Below are 25,919 nucleotides of genomic sequence, written 5' to 3' on the forward strand. Positions count from 1 at the left end.
CAGAAACGACAGAAACGTCATCAAATGGACCCTTAGACCTGGCAAAAGCAACACTTCTATAGTTATCAAGGGATGGAGATGATGGTTCCTTTATTAAAGTGCTTGTCACAAGGATGGTCTCTTTGTCAATTGCGGAGGTCTTATGTATCAGCACGTTGGATCAGAGTCTCCAACGATGCATCAGTATTCATTTTGGCCCTGTATCCATTGTTTTGATCTCTGGGCACTCTGGGTTTTGTTTGCATTCTGAACTATTTCTCTCTCCAAGCCCTCTCCAACTCCAAGTGCTTGATTGCATTCTGAATCATCCGCATAGGCTTGATCTGGCAACTTCAAACAATCATTCTGTGTATACCATGTCAAATGTCTGAGGGATACAACTTAAATTGGTCGTCACTTGTCACTGACATGTAGGGTTGCAAGTTGGGCAGGCTGGGTTGGGTAACAGGTAAATTTGAATCAAACTGAGCCAAACCCAGTCCAATCCAGTCCAGTCTAGCCATTCTTAGTTTGGTTTTGGTTCAAAATTGTTCCCAAATTCAACCCGATTGCAAGGCTTCTGATGTATGAATTGTGTAAGCTCTGTCTAGTCATCCATTCCTTCTTCCAAATCCTCAACGAGCCCAAAGTGGAACAGACCAGTTAATCTGCACATGGCACTTTAAGGCTGTGTTTGGTATGCATTTCCTCTTGGCATTCTCGTTCCACATTGGAGGGAGAGGGTGTGGGGAAGGTGGGGCATCGGGTGGTGTTGGGTCAAGGATGAGTTTAAGGAGGGGCCAACAGGAGGGAGAGGGGAAGGGGACTGGAGTTGCAGAGAGGGGGTGGGGTAGGGAGGATGAGGACGGGAAGGTGGGGAGCAGTGGTGATTTGAGCCAGCCAGTTAGGGAGATGGGACAGATCGGTTATTCAGCGGTTCACACCTATACCTTCGCCAACTGAAACCCAGCCTATAATCAGTGTGGTGGTGGTATTGCTCGTCAGGGGAGTTGTAATGCCACAAGAGTCAATTGTTAAGAGTTGCAGGCATTGTTCTAGGTATTGGATCGGCTGAGACCAATATCGAATCAGATTGGTTGTGACTGATTTACCCTCTTTTGCAATCAGTTTTGCTACAGCACCTGCTGCTCTAGCTAATTGTCCACCATTTCCAAGTGTGATTTCTATGTTATGTATGGCTGTGCCTAAGGACATATTGGTTGAAGTAGATTTTTCTTTTTGATCAATCAAAACCCCTTCCCAAACTGCAGTGTCGGTTTGGGGTAAAATTGTAAAATAAAAAATTAGGGACATCGGATCCAATCTATTTTACCTTTGTAGTATCGTACTTTTCTTTCACATCTGTACTCAAAAAAAGTGCAAAATAATGACAATTATTGAGAATGACATAGTGATAAAATTATTTTGAAAACCTTTTTTTACTTTTGATTCAAAGAACTTGTATGAATAAAAGAAGCATACAACTTTTAATTCACCACTTTTGTTACAACAATATGCACCCTTTGAAGAAAAATCCTATCTAAATGTCACCTTTATAGTGTATCTAATCTTCTTTTGATTGCTCATTATCTAAATTATTTCTTGATAATGACAATGAAAATTTATTTTCAAATTGTTTTGAAAATATTTTTTTTTCTTAATTTAAAAAACTTAAATTAATTAAGTTTTTAAGTGATTTGGTCAAATAATTTTTTCAAGTTCATGTGTGAAATAATATTTTTTTAATTAATTAAAAAAATATTATATAAAAAGATAAAAGAAATGTCACTAAATAAAACATACCATCAGCATTCATACAATATTTTTTTATTCAAATCGTTTTTATGATGACATTTTGTTTTTTCTATGCCTTTGTAGAAAATAAATGTTCCACATAACCATACGTAGTTTCACCAAGAATAACCTTTGTTTTTGGATTAATCTTTATGTTTGCATGGGAAGTTGTCAACATCTACATGGCAAGAAAAAGAAACAAAAGATAATAATTTAAAAGACAAACATCATTATGATACGGACATGAGACTGAAGTTAATCTCAAATTTTGAACACCAAAAATACCTCTTACTGAATTTTAAAGTGATTTGGTCAAATAATTTGTAACAATTTTTAGGGGTTAATCTCGGCGTGACATTGAGCATACAGCACCTACTGATATAGAACAAAATATCATCATAGAAAATATAAAATAATATTATGGTATTGACATGAGGTTAAGTAAGTCTGAAAAAAAGATCATATTATATGAAGGGAAAACCAAAATTGTCATTCCGACAAAGGGCCAAAATAAAATAGTAAACCCAACTATGTGGTGCCCAAGGATTTAGGGGACGGTTTCGGTATCGGCAGATATATATACGATATTGCCGATAAGATTGGTAGGTATTGATCAATTTTATCTTTATTTTTTTAAAGCACTTACTTTTAACTATTTTACCTTTGAAACGATATGAATACCAATTCAGATTGGTTAGGGATCAGGATCGATCTTAGTCAATAGTGATCCGATACAACCGATATGAAAGCTATACTTAAAACTATGGTCGTGACAACTCCTATATGTTAACAACAACTCGGTTACACTTAGCAAGAGCATGACCCAAAACTATAAAAAGGATTTCCCATTTGAACCTACCATTGATTTTTTTTTTTTGATAAAACCTACCATTGATCAATGTAATGTAAAGAATGATATAATCTACATGGGCCCACGTAATTAAGATAAGATTTAGGAAAAAAAAAACACAGGACAAATGGCAAACTCTCGTGGGAAAGATTAAAATGTTTTAAAAAAGAAGAAACTAGGTCAGGAACTAGGGCTGATTGGTAGTAGGTCAAGGCATGAGAATTGTCTGCAGCTAATGTATCAATGTAGTGAACAATTGAACATTAGGTGCCTATGAGCCCTTAGTTGGGGCGTGTACCTAGATGATAAGAGGGTGGAAATTAGAGTTTAGTAATTGTTCACGCATGTGAATGTATGTGAACGATCCTAATTTGTGGATATGAGATATATTTTTTTTCTCTTCATTTAATAGATGCCTACTCCAGAAACATTCTTGTACATTCACTTACGTGAAGATTCACTTTTATCTGAAAATTAACAACTAGAATATGTAGGTAGGTTTGCGGGCCTCCTCTTCACTAGAGCTCTCGAAATGAGGGAAAAGCTGAAAGCTATAGACCCTAAGTGAGACTACCACCACTCACGAGGCCACCAGGTGTCCCTTGATGTTGATGGCACGGTCGAGCCCCGAACCCGATGGTGCATGAGTGCATCCTCTCTGGGTACCTCGCACTAAACACAGTGGGGTTCAAAAGAAAGCCATATCAGTAAACAGTTACTACGAGCCGAGAGAACCAGAAGATGGTTGAAGGAGAGGAAGACAAGATTCAGCTCAGAGTCTACTAAAGAGATTTATTAATGGAGGATGAAAGAAAACTTTAATGCAACAGAAAGGTCAAGTGCTAACCTGAGAGCCAGAAAAGGAACAGTAAAAGGGGGGAGACAATTTTTGGTAGGAAACTCTGTATTTATCAGAAATTCAAACACCTGCAAACTAATCAAATCACCATTCTTTTCCCAAAAAAAATTCTAATCCAAGTTTTTATCCTCAAATCAGTGGTGAGAGAGTAAATAAAGAGCTGTGGTTGTTTACCCTGATGGCTCTTGTGACCAGAAGCTTGGAGGAAGATGGGTTGGTCCTTGTTAGCATCAGCAACCTTGCAGCCAAAAAAAAGAAGCATCCAAAACCATTGTCACCTCCTCTGTCATTCTTCCAAATTTTGAAGACTAAACAAGAAAATGTAAGGAAGGAGAGAACAACAGAAGGCAGAGCATGAATGAGCAGGTTAAGGTGAAGTCTGCACATACATGGCCAAGCCGTCAGAGAGACAAGAGTATCTTCTCCCTGATAGCCTCTAATCAGGAGTGTCTCTGTGGTTGTGAGTGGCACGGCAGTGGTGGGGGTGGCTAAGGAGGTTGTGTTGTAATGGAAGGTCTTTGCAGAGGAGCAGAGAAACGAAGGAACGGTGGAGGCTCAGAGTTGACGGGGAGGAAAGGGAAACACAAATAGCCTTTTGGGCCGCCCAGCTAACCCAACAACCCCAACCCCTCGCAACTTACAAGTGCCTATGATGCTGAGAGCTCTGTTATTTATAAGCCGAAAATGAGTCTCTAAACATCCGGATCCTCTCCATTAGGCTCGGGTCCAGTGAATCTTCACGTACGTGAATGTATATGAACATCCTTGGTCTGTGGATATAACATCTATTTTCTCTCTCCTCATTTAATAGATGTTATATTCATGGATCAGGGACATTTACGTACATTCACATACATGAAGATTCACCACTTTCATTAGGCTCTACTGTCCAAACCCATATCACACCATCTACCATCAATGAAACCATGTCTGAAACGCGAAGATTAATCTATTGAAGAGAGTGGATGATGTTCTCAATCTCGCACGATCATGATCCACGGATGGGATCCACAATAAGAGAAGCCTTGTGGTGTATACCATTTGTTGGATAAGAATCATAGAAAAACCTCCACATTTTGTAGAATTAGCCTACAAGGTATGATGGACCTAATTATGAGCCAAAGGCCAATATGTGAGAATTTAGTCCACTCTTATAAGTTTTGAGTGGAAAAGCCTCATAGGGCTTCAATCTTTGAGAAAGGATCAACTGTTCGTATGCTCACTTGATCGTACAAGTCAACATCTAATACATGAAATGATCAACTGTTCGTATGCTCACTTGATCGTGCAAGTCAACATCTAATACATGTTTTTTTTTACTTTCAAATATATTTATCTTCACCCATGTAATGGCAAGAAATGAGACAAGGTTTTGAATGTTAACTTGTATGACCATGTGATCGTACGGGTAATGGATTTAAACTCTCATTCTCTTGCAAACCATATGATAAAAAAGATCATGGTTTAGTGAAAATACGAAATGACTACCCCACCCCCATGATAACCCAAAATTTCATCAGTACTGATGTTTCGATGCACACTCCTATGCTTTGGCCCTTGAACTGTTGCGAAGGCATGCTCCCATTAAAAAAAAAAACAAACAAACAAACACACACAAATACAAACACAAACATAAACACAAACAAGCACAATTTATTACTACCCTTCGTAAAGGTTAATAAATTCCACAATCAAGTAAAAATTGAATCTCTTTTTAATAGGCATATGAATCATGGATTGACTGATTATATCCTAATAAAGAAGACGTAACAAATCTCAATCTTTTCCATCGGACTGTACCCTCCAACCTATCTCACTCCATTCATGGGTTGTGGAACATTCAACAGTGAGGGGCTCATGAAAAGGCTAATAAATTTCAGTCAAGTAAAAATTGAAATACCATCGTACCCTTCCTCGTCTCTTGTCTTGTCTATGGGCACGTGACTCATGGATTGGGTGATCATCCAGTCTCATAATAAAGAAGATGGTGACAAGCTCATGACATTTATCCCAATGATCACGTCGTTAATTTTCATTTGGACGTGGCCACCAGCTAAGCAATGGGTCCAAGTGTAAGCAGATAATCACTGGGCAACAAGCTCAGCTAACATCAACCATACATACATCAACATCTTCCCTGTCGTACCCTACTAATTAATACTTCTTCAGACCTCCGGATTTGTAAACTTCTGTCTCTTTCAATTTTGTTTTTAATTAAATTCAAAATACACATAAAAAGCAGGATAATTTACAACGTCGTCCCCTAAAAAATCAATATAAAAAGGTGTCATATCCATCCCTCTCTCTCTCTCACAAGTTTACTTTTATTTTTAACGAATTTCATGTGATTTAAAAAAAATCTATAATAATAATAATAATTATAAAGGACGTACGGTGCAATCATTCCTTACTTCTTACAAAATTGAAGGCACCCTTGCAATGAAATGACCTACCTTCTTATTATTGCCCTAAAAAAAAAAAAAAAAAAAAAAGAGATTGCAATTCTGTAACACCACAGCTGCATTGCCGAAGATGAAATCGACGGTGCCGTAGATGTCACATTCTCTGTAGAATTGCCGGAGGGAATGGACGTAGAGAGTGTCTTGGTACCCAACGAAGCTGCAGTGATAGAAAGCTGATAGGTCGGAACCACTTCTGAGAGCCACTGCTTGATGTTTACTGGGTCCAGCTGAGTTCTCGAAGGTCATGTTCCTGGCGATAAATCCATTTCCCACCACAGCTGTAACAGTTGTGAATCACTAAAATTAGATAGATAGCTTTTGGGGAAGACGACGAAAGAAAATAGATTACTAACGACAAATTTTCACCTAAAATTCAAAGTTGTATAAAGGGTTTCACGAGGAAGGAAGAAAGAAGTATTTAGATAGTCAAATACTAATTTATTACTCCCTTTGAAATGGAAAGATATGGGTGAATGGCTAGACACGCTGCCCCATACCGCAAGCTAGCGCAGCTGTGTTTATCTCTCTCTTTCTTCTTCAAAATGATCTCTTCCACTTGATGTTTATCCCATGTCCTCATTGGTGTTACCCATAGTTTATTGGACATGGAAGGTATGCTCACCCTATTATATCATTTATTCGTATCAGACATCGACCATATGGATATGGTTCTATTTTTTCCTATGTGAATTTGATCCGTTTTCTTATTTCATGTGTCGAGAGCATAATTAGCAAATTTGGATTCGGGAATTATTCGGGCGAAGAATTATTCGAAATAATTCGATTGATTAATTTAAGGATTCGGTCAAAAAAATGATCAAAAAGTTTTTTTTTTTTTTTATACTGTTTAAATGGACCGAATAATTCGGTTTAATTTGGTTCGGTCCGAATTATTCGCATTTTATATTCACTTTTGAAAAAATCACGAATTTTACCGAATTTTATTTTTAATTCGGATTCGATCAGAATTTTTGATTAAATTCAAAAAAATTCGATTCCGCCAAATAATTCACGAATTATTCGGCCGAATTGATAACACTATCGAGAGAGAAAAAAAAGTACCTTTTGTTATCGACTCATAAAACCTTTTTCAATCTTTTATCACAAAGGAAAAAAGAGAAATAGTATTCTGTCAGACCTCAAAATAATTAACAGAAAATTTGAGGTGACATAGGCTATGCAAACTTTTCATAACTTACCTCTTTAAGGCTAAGGCTATGTCTCATAACATAAAAATATATGATGATAAAAAACAAATAATGATTATACAATGATTTTTTATGTATCTATTTTCTGTTTAAATTCGAAAAAAAAAATTGAATTTTTTTTCTTAGCTTCCAAGCATACCCTAAAATTTGGAAAAAAGATTCCCATACCGACAAGGCAACAATGTGGGAATACTTTCCACAAACCCTATTACCCATGTGATTCTGACATTCACTCCTTTTTTTCCTGGCCATACAATCCTTGATTGAATTGCCATTTTCAACACATTGATTGATGTAGGGTAAGAGACTCCCCACACCATGGGTGTTGGAAGCTCCATAAATTCTCGATTTTATAAATTTACAAGTTAGAAAGAAAAAGGAATTTTTCTCACCATCAGTGGGAAAACTCACATTCAGACTGCCATTATTATTTTTCTATTAATTGAATACAAAAAATATTTTTCCCTCATTTATAACACTCATCCCACCCCCATACTTTCTACCCACAAAAATCCCACCAAAAAAATAAAATTGATTAAAAAAATTAAATAATAATAATAAATGAAAAATATTTTATATACTATTATATACATGGTCATCCATTCAACGGTTGGATAAATAAGAGAAGCAACGTGTAATAATTTACACTTCTACCCTCACCCTATCCAACATTGAAAGGCACAACTGTATAAACACGTGCTAAAAACTGGGCCCAAGAATAAATTATCGATAAAACTTTTATTTATTTTATGGCATCACCATAAGGTCTATGGATTTGTCAACCGATTTCCATTAATTTCTAGATCGATTCTGACGAATTCAGATCCTGATCCTGATTGGTAGAGAATCTAGACTCTAAACCTTGCCCTGTCCGGGAATCTGGGTTTACAAGACCTGCTCTGTGTCCTCTGCTCCCTCCATTTCATCCACATGTAGAGTCACAGAGACACTCTCAGAAACTCAGAGGCCGGAACCCATCTCACCATCGGTGAGTGATATTATAATAGTCAAAACCCTAATAGATAAACTCTTTAAACAATACTAAAAGAGGAGATGAAATGAAAAGCGAAGTCAAATTCAAACTCACCGACAGTTGCAGATCGAAAAGTAGTCCAACCATCCACGACATTCCGACCAGCTTTCACCACTGTCTTCCCGATCCCATCTCCGATGAACATCAGCATCGTCTTCTTCTTATCCACATCCACATTCTCAAAGTAAGCACCGGCTTTTATATGAATGACGAACCTCGTCGTTGTTGAGTTGGGAGCCGCAGCTACAGCCTCACTGATGGTCGTAAAGTTCCCAGTCCCGTCTTTGGCCACCAGCAGATCGAAATCGATCGTGTTAGTCGATGACTGCAACAACCTTCGATCTTTCTTCGACACCCATCTCGGAAACCCATCTACCATCTTCCCGTAACCAGGGAATGCCTCTCTGTTACTTCTTCTCTTGGCAGTGGAAGACTTGGCTTTGGGGATCTTCAATTTCTTGAGCATCGCTAGGGAGTTACTGACCTTATGGCTGATATCGTACAAGCTCTTCTCGATTTTTTTTCTCACTTTACCGTTACTGTAGGCGAACCCATCAAGACACGTGTACTGGTTCGTCATCGCTCCACTTAACAGAGTCTGCAAGTCATGGTAGCGCTTCGAGGTTGAGGTTTTAGATAAATCAGAGAGAGCGGTTTTAAGCTCAGAGACTGTTTCGTCGAAGAGTTCGAGGCAATCATCGAGAGCCCTCTTTTGGAGTGGGTCTAGATACTTACTGAGTTTCTTGCGAATGCCGCTGCAGTTGTAGGCGGAAGTGTGGACTTCGTGGACGGTGTGGTTCACAGTGACAGAAATGATTTGGGGAATCGTCTTAGTGGCGATGTCTGGAATGGTGGATAGAGTGGAAACGCAGAGTTCTGGGTACAAGGTGCCTTCACAGGCTGAATGGGCCACTTTGATGTGGTGGTGGATATGCCATTTTGGGGTTTTAGAGGTTTTGGGACTCTGCTTTGGTTGGTTCAGTGAGGACTGGAAGAGCAACAAGAGTCCCAAAAAGGGTAACAGAGAAAACAAAATTCTCCTTCCTCTCTGAGTAGACATTGTAGATCTAGAGAGGGTGAGAGAGAAAGAGAGCAGCTTTGTTTGGTTTCCTCTCGACGCAGAGATGAGAGAACTGAAACTGAAGAGGGAGACGAAGTGAAGAAGAAGGGACGAACGCGAAGATGTGCCAGTGACTCAGACAGACCTGGACTTGCTTTTTTCTGGGGGTGGGGTGGAATTTTATATCGGAATAGCAAGGTTAAGGCTTCTCCTATAGTCCACATGATCTTTATCAACGATTCTATCCGTTCATTATGTTCATTCAGTATTGAACAAAATGATCATAGCTTAAAAATCAGATCTAAGGTGGTGATGAACTTGCAAAGAGATCAACACCGTTGAATGATTGAGGACGTGGATGTCGAGCTAAAAGATTAGGCACCGACAATGGTCCAAAGGTCCACTAAGACATCTCACTACTTAGATGTGTACACGTGGGGACCGTGGAGGATTGTCGAACCTGGACATTGGCATTTTTTGGCTGATGATCTTTCAAGTTCTTATCGGACGACTCGTGATGACTGACGGCTTTAAACTTTAATTTTATATTTTTTAATTGTGGGTACAGTAACGGCTTTAAGTGGACGCAACCATGTCACGCGCGTCCACAGCGCGAACACGATTGGACACAGAGGTTCAGGGCCACAGGTCGTTTGGTCCCAAGGACACAGAGGTTAAGGGCCACATGTATATGGTGGAAACTGGGAAAGGCCAAGGGGTACCTTAAAGCACAAGGTGGCATGAAAGTCGAAATCGTGGGTGCGAATGATTTGGAGCATGAAGACCGATTTCAAGTAAAAGGAAAAGAGGAGAAATTTTTTTGTTTTCGTTTTCTTGGACAAACAAAGAGGAGTGACTGAATTGAGAAGGAAGGAGCAAGGATATAGGATATAGGGACTGCAGATCCGATCCGATAGGGATTGTATGATCGGATTGGTGGGTATTGGTCTGTTTCATCCTTGATTTTTTTTTATAAAAGTATTATTTTTATTTATTTTACCCTTGATATAATTGGGATAATCAATCTAAATCGGTATTAAATCGGGGATCGATCTTAGCCGATATAGCTGATTCGGACGAATACTTGAAACCATGGTAAAGAGAGTTTTATTCTCCTCATAAGAAAAAAAAAATTATACTATAAATATAACATCATATGATATACGTATTGCGTATTACACCTAAGTCCCTGTCAATCTCTTCTTCTCTTTCAAGTTCAATCCAACGACGTTGAATCCTCGTCGCTTTGATGGGCAGTCGTCGGAAACCGCCGCCACCCTTTGTATCCTCCTCTTCTTGAATTTCAACTTGAGATGGCTTTCAGGATTGCTCTGCTCCACCTCGTTCGCCACTTGACCACTATGGCTAAGGCCCTTTCGGCTGCGTAATTAGTTTTAGAATTTAAGAACAGAGACGACTCCATCTAATCCAAATACACTAGTAGTAAATGCCCCCTATAGAGATCCTATCAGGAAGATTGGGAGAAGATCTTTTGGAATGGGAAATTGGGATTGGAATGAATTGGTATGGGAATCCCCTCTAACTCAGTCTTCAATTGGTCCTTGTTCCTCCACGAGGGTGATAAGACATGAAAGAAACCCAAAAAGAAATGAAATTGTTAGAAACCAGATAAGGGAGAAAATATAGAGAGAATGAAGAATTTGGTTGAGGCGACCACAAATCAAGATAGACATCTCTCTCCTCTAGCAGCCATAGAAATAACATAATTATAGCTTGAAATCTACCAAAAAGAGGAATCTTAACTCTAAGAATCAATTTAGAAGATTGAGATCAGAATCGTGAAGAACATAAAATGGAATCACAGGAAATCATCTTAAAAACGAGGATAAGGTTGAGGCTTTTTCTTTCTTTCTCTCCTCAATGAAGACAAGGTGGGTTTCGTCACCGGACCGCTGCTTCAAGGGGACGAGGAGGAACTGAGGAAATGACGGAGGACTGGAGATTGTTTCATATGGGAGAAGGGAAATGTATTTTAATAAACATTTAAAAATTTTGTTAAAATAATTTACATCGTATAGTATTTACCAATAAGTAGACAAACGGATGAATGGTCATGATATTTAGATACCATTTAAAGGGTTGGGATCACTCCCGACTATTGACTTTCTTCACTGCACTATTAGAAAAACTTTTGCCACATATATATATATATATATATGTTTGAATGTAAGTTTCATGTTGACTTTTAGACTTTTCTTTTCTTAAAATATAATAAACAGAAGATAAGAGATGAACAAATTATATGTTGACAATAAATTTCAAGATGGCCATGTCCATGTGTTTAAGTTAGATACGTAGATTTTTACCGGGAAAAAAAAAAAAAAGAGAGTTAGATTTCTAGATTGGTACATGGCTATTCAATGTTGGACCTACCTGGTCCAATTAAAACTTTTCACATCAGCTTCCATGTGGCTCGACCAGAGTGGACCATTGTATCGAGGTAGACCGTTTTATCAGCTTCGAAAAAAAGAGATGAAGGAAAAAATAAATAGGATAGATGAAAATATAAACAAAATTATTCTTCATCCAGATAGTGGAGTTGAAAGAATTTCTTCATCATGGATGATGTTGACTTGTGATTGGACCCTTACGACATCCTTAATTTTTAGAATAAGGTTAAAAATATAAGTTAAGTCCAAATAAAATAGATGGATTGTGAAAGTTGGAAACCATCCTAAACGGCAAGGTTGTCAAACTTTTGCCCACATTGGTACGTAAGGATTGAAGTATCAGTATTAGTTATCGTATTGATTAACCATGACTAATAGACCAGTCATGAACCGATCATTGGAAGCTCGAGACCAACCCAATCAGTTATCAAATTTGTAGAACTGATCTTAACAGCGATTAATTAATAAGAAGCAGACATTCACACTGCAAGGTGGCCCAATTATTTCTCAATCGAAACTAGTTGAATACTATGACAGACCAATAATCGACCATATATAGCTCAATTAGCCTATTTTAACCATTTAGTCTGATTATAACCCGTTTTAGAACTGTTTATAGCATGGTTACCTTGAGCCTAGTCATGGATAAGTAATCGATCGACAGAATAAAAACATGTCCATGTTGTGAACTGTAATTAAGACCTCATCATCTAAGTGACAAAAACAATACAATGTCTTAAATCGTTGAGAATTGATTAGGCTCAATCAAAACCAACCGGGCTGACCGATTTGACACCCAGAAGCGGGGCCATGATGATCGGTCATTGGTTAAGAATTAGATAATATTATAAGAGAGAAGAACAGAGATTATGTGATCCGAGAGGAATATTATGTGATCGTGCAAAGCAGTCTACAAGAAGAATGTCGACGAGGGACCCATTGGAGCAATCGTCTACAAAAAAGATCCGATTTTTGTCTCCACGTTTGATAGAGATCAGTCTAATCCATCTCAAATTTATTTGCAGATATAAAGAGGTAGTACTTTATACTTTTGGAGTTTTGGGTCAAGGCCGGATTAGGTCGAAGGATATATAGTAGGGGTGTCAATTCGTGGTCCGACCTAACTAAATCAATCGAGACCAACCATTTATAGACTGACCCTACTCAGACCGTTTATTAAACGTGTTGGGCTTGAGCCCGGCCTGTTTATAAATGGTCAGTCTTGATTTTGCTACTTGGATCGTTAGGCACCCGATCGAGACCGATCGAATAACACCCGATCAAGACTAGCCTATTGTGCATCAGCTTAGCTCGACCTTTTAATGATTGTAGAATACCTAATTTTACCCCCCAAATTAAAGAGTAAAACTAAAAAGTAAAGACATTTTTACATTTTAAATAATGATTATATTTAGAATCATTTATTGATTTATTATCATTTTTGGGCTTACATGAGTGGGCTAGAATATAAGAGCACATTTTAAAGAGGGCCCGTTTAAAAATCGGTTAAAACCCGTTTAACATTAAACATGTCCGTAGCCCCGTTAAGGTCCAATTAAAGCCCGATTAAGGTAGCCCAATTATAACCCGAGGTCGACTGACCGAATATAAAGTGTACCATACCCTCAATAACTAAGTCCGATTAATTAAATGGGCAGACACGGTGTAGCATTTGAAAATTTTCAAGCCCGATTAAGCCCGATCAAAACCGGACCGGCCCAACCGGTTGACACCTCTATACTCTAATATAACCTTTTGTCACCATGTTGGTGACATTTATTTTTTCAACCATGTGGCTATTAAGTGGGATTACTGATTAAAAAAAAAAAAATATCCATCAAAAGGGTTGTAATTTTTGTGGACAAGAAGACCCACCGCTTCTGGAAAAAACATCCTCCGCAGTGAAGTTCATATGCGGTGAAGTACAGTGAGGTATCTACTGTTGACACGTGGCCCATTGTATACCTATGGCTGAGATTCGCCCCCTCTATCCATACCCATGTAAGCTGGATATTTCTGTAAACCCACTCGATTCCTTAAAAGCCAGGGTTATTCCAATCCCACTCAACTCGTGCAAGCCCCTGATAAACTTCGATCCATGGTCATCTTTACTGATTACTGATCGTTTATAACGAAACCTCATCAATAATCAAATAGAAAACTCGAAACCCACCAAATCCTTATGCAATTGAATGAAATTTCAAATGAAACTCAGGAGCCCAAGTAAATCTTCACCAACCCAGAAGCGGTAAAAGCAAAAGAAAAAGGAAAAGTTATCTGGGCGAGGGAAACCAGAGATTCTGAGTGAAGCAGCAATGGGGAAAGAGAGATTCAGAAATCTTTGGGATTAAGACATGTCTCTTTCTCAGAGATAAGAACAGAGAAAGGGGAAATGCAGAGACTTGAGAAGAATGAAAATCAATGGTTTAAGCCATTAAAAAAAAGGGTTTGTAGGTTGTGTGGGACCCGTTAGGATGCTAGAATCTTCATCATCACTGCACATACACAGAAGAGGGAGCTGGACTTGAGATTCTTGAGAATGATTGAGGAGGAAGAAGAGGAAGGTCAAGTGAGAAATCACGAATTTCTCAATGTTGTTCCTTGGTACAGCTTCTGGTAACCTTTTTATTTTTCAATTTCCCCTTCAATGGAGTATTTTATGTTGTCTCTCTTAATTTTTTGTGTGTTAATTTCTCTCTGTAATTTTTCAAATCTCCCAAGTTTGACTGTCGGCATTAACACAGTTGATCACCGATAATGTTTGATAGGAAGTGGCAATTGGCGGTGAAACTGCGCATACCCATGCGACAGGGTCACGGTTCTGGAGAACCGCAGTTGCTGCTGGTGCTCTGTAATGGAGAAAACCACTGTTGGTGCTCTGGTGCTCGGTGTTTGGTGCTTGCCACTCGCTTTGGGAAGAAAGGTAGGAATGGAAGATGAAGAAAGGCAGAAAGATGAAGATCGGGTGGGTTTTCGATATATCCAGCTTACATGGGTTGAGACAGAGGCACGATTCAAAACTTTTCAGCCGTAGATGGCCAAGTGTCAACAGTGGATATCTCACCACGCTTCACCGCATATGATCTTAACTGGAGAGGTTGTTTTTCCACTAGACCCTAATTTGTATATCTTTCAATCTAATTAGAATTGGCCATGTGGTAAAATAAGTTATTCAAATAAATCAGCACTATATAGATAATATTTTTTTTTCTTTGGTAAGGCATTATATAGATAATCCACGGGACTATAAGTGGGTGTATCCATGATTTTCCTTATAAATTAACTAATGAAATTTATTTTTATTTCAAAAAAAAATAATAATAATAAAAAAAGAAGAAGAAGAAAGAAGAAAGAAGAATACCTTGTTTAGTGCAATTATTTGTGTCACATGGAAAAGTGATGTGGTAATACAAATATAATCTAAATTTCATAACCTAATGTCAATCAAGTATTTTGATGTACTTGTTAACATTCAACTCCATGTATGTCCAAAATTTAGATCGATAGGGCTCCTCTCTAGAGCTATGGGGCGTGTAGCACACATCCAACGATCATGAACCCTTAGACATGCAGCCCAAGATGCTTAAACGCAGCCCAAGACATTCCTGATCGTTGGATTGAGCTACATGCCCTACACTGCTACAAATAATCTCAATTCACTACTGTTCATTTTCCTATAGTCCTCATTCTTAAAATTTTTTTTTTATGCTACTCACGCTTGATAAGAATATGTCTAGATTTATTTTTATTTACAAAATCTGGAATCCATTTCAGCTTCAAATTAGAAAAATTAAATGTCAATGGAGAAATTTTCCTGGGACCTACCACGAGATCAAGAATTATTATTATTATTATTATATAAAACAAATTCAACCCTATCAAAACCGCTGTGCTAAACTGAATTTTTGACAAACTTAAATTTCTTAGGCGAAAGTTTTCCCAGACTATGAGTAAAGAAAAATACACCGGTATGATCATTGATGTTTTTTTGCCCTCTTATAATACAAAAGGTGATAATACCCTTGAGCTTTCCCCATGGAGATGATTTGGACCACTCGTCCTTGGCCGTGGGTGAAGGAAAACTGCCTCTAATTTCTTATGAATGCGTTTCTTTATAAAAATAGAAACTACTAATTATTATTTATCCAAAAAAACAAAAGAAGAACATAGGAGGGATCACCATTGCTTGCTTGAATTTATCCCCACGAATCATAATACGAATGCCGACCAGTGAAGGAAGACTCTCATTTGGCGCTACGTGTACATGCAATTATTTATAACCCAACCTAACCAATTCTATTGGATAAAATTTAACAAACCTAACCTCTAATTTCTTACTATTTAAATTTATTCCCTGGCCCCGCGTGTTTTGTTTGATTCTGTTCATCCATGTCTATATCCAATGTTATGATCTTAGAGGAGTCAATATTCTTTTCATTGTTTTGTTCTTTGAGGAAACAAGTCAAATACTAATATCTAATAGAAACCGAAAGGTGTATCAGACAGATGAGTCAGAAACCAGACTAATTAATTAATTGTGCTAATTGGAACTATTGTCTCTCTTAGTTTGGATTTTTCTTAAGCATTTGTGGGATTATATCTTAAACTAATTGGAGTTTGAAACCATGCCACCCTCACTAAGTTTGTCATGGCTTTTAGCCAGTCTAGGTTTCCTCAAATGGTTGGCAAGGAAAGACGTATCTTTCTCTTTGGGATCTTCCATTTGCGTGGTTCTATATTTTTACGCTTAGACACAAGTGGACATGAAAAGATTGTGGAGTGTGGATCAAATTCTCGTATGAGAACCATTTTCGTACGATCTGATTCACAATGATGGAATACACCTCAGAGTTTGTCTTTGGATGGATTCTATCTGTATGGATAGACCTATACGAGAATGATTCTTATAAAAGGACCTGATCTCCACTCTCGCATCAAAATACCTCACAAGTCAAGCTCAATGTCCACACAAGGAACAGGGTTCTCTTGTCCATATAAAGATAAGAGAAAAAGAAGTTTAGAAGGCAGTGTGGCCTCTATGCCCAGCCTCAGTGGAGTCAAAATGACCACTCCCCTCCTTATAAAAGATGAAAATCTTATTCCTATTGATATTTCTACTAATGCCCTCATTGGCCGGCATTGGTTCGGGGGCCACCGTTATAGGAAACCCTCTTCGTAAAGATAATATATAAATTTGATTACAGCTTGGCTCCTATTCTTTTATTGATAAATTGATCAAGATCGACGTGCTCTATGAATTAAAATTTTTGGAATCGAAGTTGACCTTCTTTATGTATAAATACCTATCTCAGTTCCAAGAGTTGGACATCAATCCCCGGCCCATTTCGCCTAAACAACCATGGCTTCCCCTCTACCTGTGATTCTCCTTGTCATCTTCCTCTTCTCCTCGCCGTCTCTGGCGGTGGTGATCACTTCAACACCTCTTCAATCTGACTCCATCTGCAAATCCACTCCTCACCCTTCCTTCTGCAAATCCCATCTCCCATATAATCATTCGGGTCCTACCATCTATGACTACGGCAAGTTCTCTATTCGTCGATCTCTATCGGCGGCGTCCAAGTTTCTGCGGTTGGTGGAGTGGTATCTCGGCCGCCGGTCCTCTTTATCACAACCTGCCATTAGAGCACTTGAAGATTGTAAGCTCTTAGCGGAGCTCAACATTGATTTCTTGTCAAGCTCAGCTAAAACCATCAATACTACGACGACTACTATCCTCCCTACGTCTGAGACTGAAGATGTTCAAGCCTTGCTTAGTGCAATACTAACCAATCAGGAAACTTGCTTAGATGGCCTTCAATCTACGGCATCAGCTTGGGGTGTAAAGAATGGTCTCTCCACCCCTCTAGCCAATGGAACAAAGCTTTATAGTGTTTCTCTGGCACTCTTCACCCGTGGTTGGGTTCATCATCAAAAGGAGAAAACCAGTCCCAAGGGAAAGGGAAAGGGAAAGGGAAATGGACAGAGAAAGAGAAAGCTTGTATTCTCTGGCATGAGAATGTTTGGAAGGAGACTTCTCCAGACGAGTACGGATGATGCAGTGGTGGTGAGAGACATGGTTACGGTGGCTAAAGATGGAAGTGGGAATTTTAGTACCATTAATGCTGCCACAGCTGCAGCTCCAAACAATACTAATATCAGCGATGGGTACTTCTTGATTTATGTGGTGAAAGGGGTCTATCAGGAGTATGTGTCCATAGATAAAAACAAGATGAATATTATGATGGTTGGAGATGGTATTAACCAGACCCTTATCACTGGCAATAGAAGTGTTGGTGATGGCTGGACTACTTTCAATTCTGCAACCTTTGGTAAGTCCAATGAGCCCATTTAATTTAGGGGTGTAAGTTTGGCCATATGAACCCAAATCAGACCGAGCCTGGGTTAGGCATTTTAAGCCCTGAGTCCAGCTCAGGCATGGATTGATACTGGGGCTAAGCCCAACCCTACTCTGATTTTGTACAAGGGGAAAGGAATCCCGAATGGTTGCATGGCTCCTATGCTCTGGCTTAGGGGAGGCAAAATGACTTCCCCATCCCCATGAATGCCATTGTTTATGGTTCCGCTACACTCTCATTGCTAGGGGTGTCAATGGATCGGTTCGGCCCAATTTTGATCCAGGTTGAATTGATTTCGGTGTATGAATGGTGAAATCGATATCGAACCAATAATTTGGTTTCGGTTTTGGTACGGTTTAGTTTCAGTTTCTTATATTAGTTTGTAATCGGGTTGGTTTCGGTTTTTTATCCAATTTAAATTCAACTTTCTATACAAGCGTATACAAAACTATGCAAAATTTGGTTTTTTAATTGGATTTTGGACCCTTTTTGGGTTCTTACTGGTTTGATTTCGGTTTTGATTCGGTTTTTGAACCGAATCTGGTTTGATTTCTGGTTCATTGGGTATATTGTGCAGTGCAATTTGGTTTTGGGGTTGCAATACTCCAAACCGAAATTGACCCAATAAGGGTTTGGTTTTGTTTGGTTTGGTTTGGTCCGGGCTATTATCGATTCGGTCCGACTAATTTTACTAGTTCAATTAAGGTTATGACACCCCTACTCATTGACCCATGTTCATGCAAGGGCCACGCTGCCTTTTAGGAAATACTCTTCTCTTTATATAATTATATATTTTTACATATTAGATTTAAAGTTTTAAGTTTTTAGGATTTTTTTAAATAATGATTGATGTTGATGATGTCTTTTTTTAGTGCGTGTATGAAAAAAAAAAAACCCTACCATGGTAAAAATCTGGGTCAAACGTTGATTGACTCGTGCTAAGCTCGGAAAGGTTGGTCATGAGGTTAGATATCTCAACTCGACCTCAAGACCAACTTAAGCTTGAGCTGAACTACAAGGACTCAAGGGTGGTCTAGGGTTTTAAAAGCCAGACCCTACTTCACCCCTACCATCAATCCCATTATATTTATATAGGTACTACATTTTAGTTGGGATTGGGTTTTTATAGTGCATGATACTGGTATTAGTCTCCTATTGATTGTTGGGTACATGACCACTGAAAAAAAAAAATCACCGATAAGTCCGATATCAATATCGATCATACCGACACCTAGCAGTGTGATTGGCATAGATATGTCATAGTGTCTCTACTAGATAACCTCTTGATGATGATCATATGATTTGGTTGACTTGCCACGATTAGGTGATGATGTGTATCCCATCAACTGCCATTAAGAGTACATAGAGGGGCATTGGAGTAAGAATACACATGCCATCACCTAATCATTCCTCAAGTGTACATGTTTGGGTGGGTAATTTATTGGGAAAATTACATGATTACCCACTTCTGGGTTTCTTTTAACAAAATTACCCATTAAAAGTTTCAGTTAATAAAAATACCCAAAATTAGGTTTCCCTTTATAAAATTATCCACTTAAAGTTTAAGTTAACAAAAATACCTAAAATTGAGTTTGGGTTTACAAAACTACCCACTCAAAGTTTTAGTCATAAAAAAATACATGATTATATGTGGAAGATGAAGTATCACTATTTTGGGTAGTTTTGTAAACTCAAACCTGATTTTGAGTATTTTTGTTAATTAAAACATTGGGTGAGTAGTTTTGTAAACTCAAACCTAATTTTGGGTATTTTTGTTAACCAAAACTTTTTGTGAGTAATTTTGTAAAGGGAAACCCAAAAATGGGTAATCATGTAATTTTTCTTATTTTATACTCATATGAGAACCATTTTCATAATATCTTGATCCACAGAAATAGAATTGAATCCAGCTCTCTTGTAAATTCCATTTGTATGGATCAAGATCGTAGAAGAGCCTGATCTACACTCATAATCTTGTTGATCCTGACTCATTAACTTTTGACTTGATGATATAACAGCCGTGGTTGGACAAGGGTTCGTCGGAGTGAATATGACCATCCGCAACACCGCCGGAGCAATTAAAGGTCAAGCAGTAGCACTTCGAAACGGTGCCGATTTATCGACATTCTATAGTTGTAGCTTCGAGGGTTACCAAGATACATTATACACCCATTCCCTCCGGCAATTCTACCGAGAATGCAATATATACGGCACCGTCGATTTCATATTTGGTAATGCCACAGTGGTCTTTCAAAAATGTAATCTATATGCAAGGCAACCAATACAAGGCCAATTCAATGCCCTTACAGCCCAAGGTAGGACAGACCCGAACCAGAACACTGGGACTTCAATTCAAGCCTGCAACATTTTGACCGCGCCAGATTTGAGTTCTAGCAATTTTAGTACCAAGACATACTTGGGCAGACCATGGAAGGAGTATTCAAGGACTGTTTATATGCAATCATTTATGGCTAGCTTGATTGATCCTGCTGGTTGGGCTCAATGGAATGGTACCTTTGCTTTAAGTACTTTGTATTATGCTGAGTTCAATAATACAGGTCCATGGGCCAATACTACCAAAAGAGTTACTTGGCCTGGATACCATATCATTAATGCTACAGTTGCAGCCAACTTCACCGTCTCCAACTTTATATTAGGAGATAATTGGTTGCCCACAACTGGGGTTCCTTACACTGGATGGTTGCTATAGAAATCCATTGCTGTTCCTTATTGCAAATAAAAGAAATCGAAAGGAAGTGAAATTTGAAATAGGAAAAAAAAATAATATATTTTTGTTATGTAATTTTTGTTTCCTTTTTTCAAATCTTAAGATATTTGATTGTAATGTAAATAAAAGAAATGGAAAGAAGTGAAATTGAATTAGAAAAAAAATTTAATAGATTTTTGTTTTGGAATCTTTGTTTTCTTTTTCAAATCTTAAGAGATTTGATTTGGTTGTAAAGTAATGTAAAATTTAATTACCAAAGCTGAATTACTTTAGAATTAGTTATATCTTTTTATTCTTACCAAGTTTCCATTTTGGTATCAATTTGAATTTACTTTCCTTGTCTTTCTCTTTATTTTGTTTACTTGCAAACAACCAATCTCAAGGCAAATAGACAAATGGGTCATTTCTAAAACCGGCCAAATTGGTTCGAATCACAAAACCTACTTATTAGATCAAATCACACATCTTCAAAATTCATGGATCTAAATTAGGTCAAATTATCGAGGAGCGTATCAAGATCACGTACGTTACGAGAACGACTCTGATCCATGGATTTAGAATCAATTTTCTCTCTCTTTATTTAATAAATTATAAATCTACGAACCAAAGACGTATTCTCGTGAACATCCGTTCACAAATTATCGGTCACATTATCGACAAAGCCCTAACAAGAAAGTCGACCATATCGGGTTGGGGTTGTGGTAAGAGATCCATCTCTTGCTTTGACTCTCCCCAAAACTAGAAGAGAAATTGAGGATGCTTCGCCGGAGGATTCATCTTTCTACCAGCAGCTTCTCAGAGGAGGACCTAAAATAGAAATTTTGAGATCGAGTTAGCGATAGCCCGTAAGGGTAGTAAGTTGGAAGATTTCTTGTGGATCTCAAAGAGAGAGAGAGAGTAGTTTCTATTTTTGTGGTGACTGAACTTGCCATCCTTGGCCTTAGGTAGATGACAGAAAAACTGCTTCTCTTAACTATTTTAGTCTCTCCTTCCACATATAAATAAGGCTTCTATGCAACTCTCCAAAACTCAGAGCTGAGGGGACATAAGCAAGTCTCATATCTTCCATTGTCTTCTTGGCTCTGCTTCCCTTATCTCTCTCAGAGCAATCAGCTCTCCTATCAAATAAAAAATAAACCTACTAGGGGAAAAAGAAGAAAAGGGAAGCTAAGCTAAGGTCAATCATGTCAGGCGATGGGAAAAAAAAGAGGATGACGGTGATTGCCGTCTCTTCCTTAGTTCTGGTAGCCATGGTGGTCGGAGTTGCCGTCACCGTTACCCGCAACAACACAACCTCAAGCAACAAAGCTGCAGAGCCTCAGATAACCGGTTCCATGAAGGCAATCAGGGCCATATGTCAACCCACAGATTTCAAGGAGACCTGCGAGCAAAGTCTATCATCAGCTAACACCACCGACCCAAAAGAGCTGGTGAAGGTGGGTTTCCAAACGGCCATGACCCATATCACTGAAGCCGTCAAGAAATCTACTACACTTCGTGAACTTGAGAAGGATAAATTTTCTGCTCAAGCTCTTGAGAACTGCAAGGAATTGATGGACTATGCTATTGACGACCTCCAGAAGTCTTTTGATGAACTGGGCGCGTTTGATATGAGCAAGATGGATGATTTTCTGGAGAACATCAAGATCTGGCTCAGTGCTGCTCTTACCTATCAGGAAACATGTGTTGATGGCTTCAAGAACAACACTGACAGTGCCGCAGAGTCCATGAGGAAGGCATTGAAGTCCGCCGGTGAAATTACCCGTAACGGTCTAGCTATCGTTGGTGAAATCTCTACTATTCTTACCTCCTTACAAATCCCATTTAGCCGTCGTCTCCTCTCCGACGAACCAAAGCTCACCGAGGATGGTTTCCCGCTGTGGGCATCGTCTGAGAAACGTAGACTACTTGCACTACCCAAGCACTTGGTTAAGGCCGATGTGGTTGTTGCTAAGGACGGCAGCGGCCAGTACAAGACAATCAATGATGCTCTCAAGAATATCCCTCCATTGAAAGTGAGAAACAGTAACCCTAAAGTGAACAACGTCACTTATGTCATCCATATCAAGGCCGGAATCTACAATGAAATAGTTCATGTCCTAAAGGACATGGCTCACGTCATGTTCATGGGAGATGGACCTCTTAAGACAAAGATCACCGGAAACAAAAACTTCATTGATGGCACCCCCACCTTTACTACTGCTACGGTTGGTACGTATGTATTATTATTATTTATTTTATACCTCACGTATGTATTATTATTATTATTTATTTTATACCCCATGAATAATAGGATCACATACGTTAACAAGAGATTTTATTTTATTCTATACCAGCCGTTGTAGGATCTGGTTTCATGGCCAGGGATATTGGTTTTGAGAACTCAGCCGGAGCTGCTAAGCATCAGGCCGTGGCACTGAGGGTGTCATCTGATATGTCAGTCTTCTACAACTGCAAAATGGATGCCTACCAAGATACCCTTTACGCCCACGCCGGCCGCCAGCTCTACAGCAACTGCGTGGTGAGTGGAACCATCGATTTCATCTTCGGCAACGCAGCTGTTTTGTTCCAGAAATCGACGATGGTTGTGAGGAAGCCACTGGATAACCAACAGAACATTGTGACAGCTCAGGGAAGGAAGGATAGCCGTGAACCCACAGGAATCGTCCTTCAGGATTGCACCATTAAGGCCGACCCATCGTTGGTACCATTCATGGTAAAGAACCCATCTTACCTTGGTCGACCATGGAAGGAGTTTTCCAGAACCATCATCGCCAATACCTATATTGAGAACGTGATCAGACCTGAAGGGTGGCTCCCATGGGCAGGTGACTTTGGTCTCAAGACTTGCTTCTATGCCGAGTACAAAAACAAAGGTCCTGGTTCCAATCTTGCTAATAGGGTCAAGTGGCCTGGGATCAAGACTCCCACATTCACCCATGAACAAGCTCTGCCATTCTCTGCTGATAAATTCATCAGTGCTCAATCGTGGCTTCCCCGCACCGGAGTGCCCTTCATTCCCAGCATCTAGGCTTTGTAAAAGTAAACAATGGAGTAATTTAAACTTGAATTATATATTATCTGTAATTTGCCTGGGAAACCCTAGTTAAGGATTCTTTTTCTTGATTTTCCCCTCTTTTTTTTTTTCTTTTTTTTCCTACTTTCTGTTGTGATTTCCATCAACAGTTAACATAATATTACTTTTAATAAAGGATTTAAGAAAGAAAAACGAAGGGTTGAGCAATTAAACCACGCTTTGTAATCCCTCACGCTCTTATTTGTTGTCTTCTTATGTCTATCTAGCTTCTTCATGATTTACTTGTTTACACTTAGGGCCCGTTTGGTATCGTTCTAAAAAAACGTTTCTGGAGTTTTTTCGTTCTATTGGAACGAAAAAACGGAATCTTCTGTTTGGTGCACTTATGGTCCGTTTCTGTTTTTTTGGAACAAAAAGTGAAAAAAAAACTGAAAAAAAGAGATTTGACGGAACTCCAAAATGGAGTTCCGTCTTCCTAGTTTCGTTCCATTTTACAAAAAAAAAAAAAAAAAATTTCCCGATAAAAATCTGAAATTTTAAAACACAATTTTTTCGTTTAAAAACTGCGTTTTGACACAGAAACTGAAATTTTCGTTTTTGAAACAAAACGGCGTTTCTAGAACAGAAACGATACCAAACAGGCCCTTACTCTTTTATTTTTCTTTTGGATGTTGTATACAAAGTACAAACACTCCTTGTACAAATGAGAACCTAAAATGATGCATAAAGAAATGGATTACGTAAACAAACAATCACATAATCGCATACAATGATTTTATGTAGTTCAACAAGATTGTCTAAGTCCTTAGTGAGATGAAATCTACTTCATTATCAATGAAGAATAGGATTTCAATTGATCGCCCTCACACCATTCTTATGTTTATAGAGAAAAACTCTATTATAACATTTCTTGTCAATAATATTCATGATGCAATGAATAATTTTATTCCTACGAAAAAAAAAAAACCATTTTATGTCAATAATATTTCTTCTTATCTCACTTCATAAGTTGAATGGATTGTGTACAAGTCTACCATTTCTTATCTCTCTTCCCCATATGTATGAATGGATTCATCGATCCTCATTAGTGCGCTCCCTTTGTCACTTACTCTCGGTGAAGCCCTAGATCAAAAGGTTTGGGTTAGATTCTAACATAAGTTGATATATACGGTTGGGCTGGATTTTGATAAGATACAACTATGGTTCAACTTAGATCCAATCAAGGACAGAGTCAGCATTGGATTTTTTTAGGCCCTAAATCAGGGCTAGATCAGGCCTGGGCTCATCTAAAGGGACTCAAGGTTGGTTGGGTTTTTAAAAGCCCAGCCCAACCCCACTCTATTGCAGCCCTAATTGATATCAAAAAAGTTAACGACAAATGTTAGTAGTTTTTCAAAAAGAACTATTTGATAATTAGTTTAAGAGCTACAATTATTGCATGAGTCACTTGTATGAATTCTTTTGTCAATGGTATCAGAAAACCATTAATTTTTTTTTAGGTAAAATAACTTTTCAAAGATCTCTTTGCATAATTTTTGCAGACGTGGAATCTGAAACACATGTTGTTTACTAGAAAAATATATAATGACAAAGTCTTCACTTTGTGCGCTTATTTGATCACTTATATTATCAACCTCCTCGAACACCATAGTTTCAGGTTTATCATCATATAGATATAGTTGTCGAATGTTGCAAAAACATTTACTATAAAAAATGTTTTCATTATACAAATTAGTTGTTGAATGTCGCAAAAAATACTTACTATAAAAAAATTATCTCTTCATGATAATGAACTAAGGGATTGATGTTTGATAAAAATTTTGTCGCTTCTGTGTCAAGAAACGGTAGAAACATAAATTTCCGTTTCTGGGAACAGAAACAAAATTTTAGGTGTTTGATAAACCCTGTTTTTGAAACCGTTTCTCTGTCTCTATTTCTCCTGTTTTCAGCTTCTAACCCTTCAAATCACTCTGTTTTTCCTTTACTAGAAACCATGATTCTCAGTGTTCCATCTTTCTCTCTCTCAATCACACAAGGGGCTAGCCGCCTCTGTAATTGCTTGGGGATGGGACAAGATGGAGAAGAAGAATGGGCAAGGGGCTCAATACCCTTAGAGAAAACGTCGCTGCAATTGATTGAGAA

General features: G+C 38.4%; 3 protein-coding genes and 1 long non-coding RNA gene across 7 annotated transcripts; 2 read left to right on the top strand and 2 right to left on the bottom strand.

The window, feature by feature from the left end:
• Positions 1-2,989: 2,989 nt before the first annotated feature.
• LOC122092442 lies at positions 2,990-4,177 on the bottom strand. Of its 2 annotated transcripts, XR_006144132.1 has the most exons (4): positions 3,872-4,174; positions 3,657-3,720; positions 3,471-3,550; positions 2,992-3,295 (listed from the first exon to the last, which is right to left on the bottom strand). It is a non-coding gene; the product is annotated as an uncharacterized LOC122092442 (long non-coding RNA). The 2 variants fall into 2 exon arrangements; XR_006144131.1 differs by having other exon boundaries at positions 2,990-3,295; positions 3,657-4,177.
• A 1,773-nt stretch (positions 4,178-5,950) lies between these two features.
• On the bottom strand, positions 5,951-9,433 carry LOC122092307 (pectinesterase 2-like). The gene is made up of 2 exons (XM_042662628.1): positions 8,240-9,433; positions 5,951-6,222 (listed from the first exon to the last, which is right to left on the bottom strand). Exons 1-2 carry the CDS (start codon positions 9,243-9,245, stop codon positions 5,951-5,953), a joined length of 1,278 nt encoding a protein of 425 aa, XP_042518562.1. The 5' UTR covers positions 9,246-9,433.
• A 904-nt stretch (positions 9,434-10,337) lies between these two features.
• On the top strand, positions 10,338-20,756 carry LOC122092408 (probable pectinesterase/pectinesterase inhibitor 20). 3 transcript variants are annotated; one of them, XM_042662718.1, is made up of 3 exons: positions 10,338-10,363; positions 17,015-17,985; positions 20,031-20,756. In XM_042662718.1, exons 1-3 carry the CDS (start codon positions 10,338-10,340, stop codon positions 20,720-20,722), a joined length of 1,689 nt encoding a protein of 562 aa, XP_042518652.1. In that variant the 3' UTR covers positions 20,723-20,756. The 3 variants fall into 3 exon arrangements, with proteins under 3 accessions (XP_042518652.1, XP_042518654.1, XP_042518653.1); XM_042662720.1 differs by lacking the exon at positions 10,338-10,363 and having other exon boundaries at positions 16,998-17,175; positions 17,875-17,985; XM_042662719.1 differs by lacking the exon at positions 10,338-10,363 and having other exon boundaries at positions 16,998-17,985.
• A 999-nt stretch (positions 20,757-21,755) lies between these two features.
• Positions 21,756-23,992, top strand: LOC122091176 (probable pectinesterase/pectinesterase inhibitor 21). The gene is made up of 2 exons (XM_042661023.1): positions 21,756-22,951; positions 23,077-23,992. The coding sequence occupies exons 1-2, from the start codon at positions 21,925-21,927 to the stop codon at positions 23,769-23,771; spliced, it is 1,722 nt and encodes a 573-aa protein (XP_042516957.1). The 5' UTR covers positions 21,756-21,924; the 3' UTR covers positions 23,772-23,992.
• The last annotated feature ends 1,927 nt before the right edge of the window (positions 23,993-25,919 follow it).

The sequence above is a fragment of the Macadamia integrifolia genome, chromosome 10 (genome assembly GCF_013358625.1).
Source record: "Macadamia integrifolia cultivar HAES 741 chromosome 10, SCU_Mint_v3, whole genome shotgun sequence".
In the NCBI taxonomy this organism is placed as follows: domain Eukaryota; kingdom Viridiplantae; phylum Streptophyta; class Magnoliopsida; order Proteales; family Proteaceae; genus Macadamia; species Macadamia integrifolia.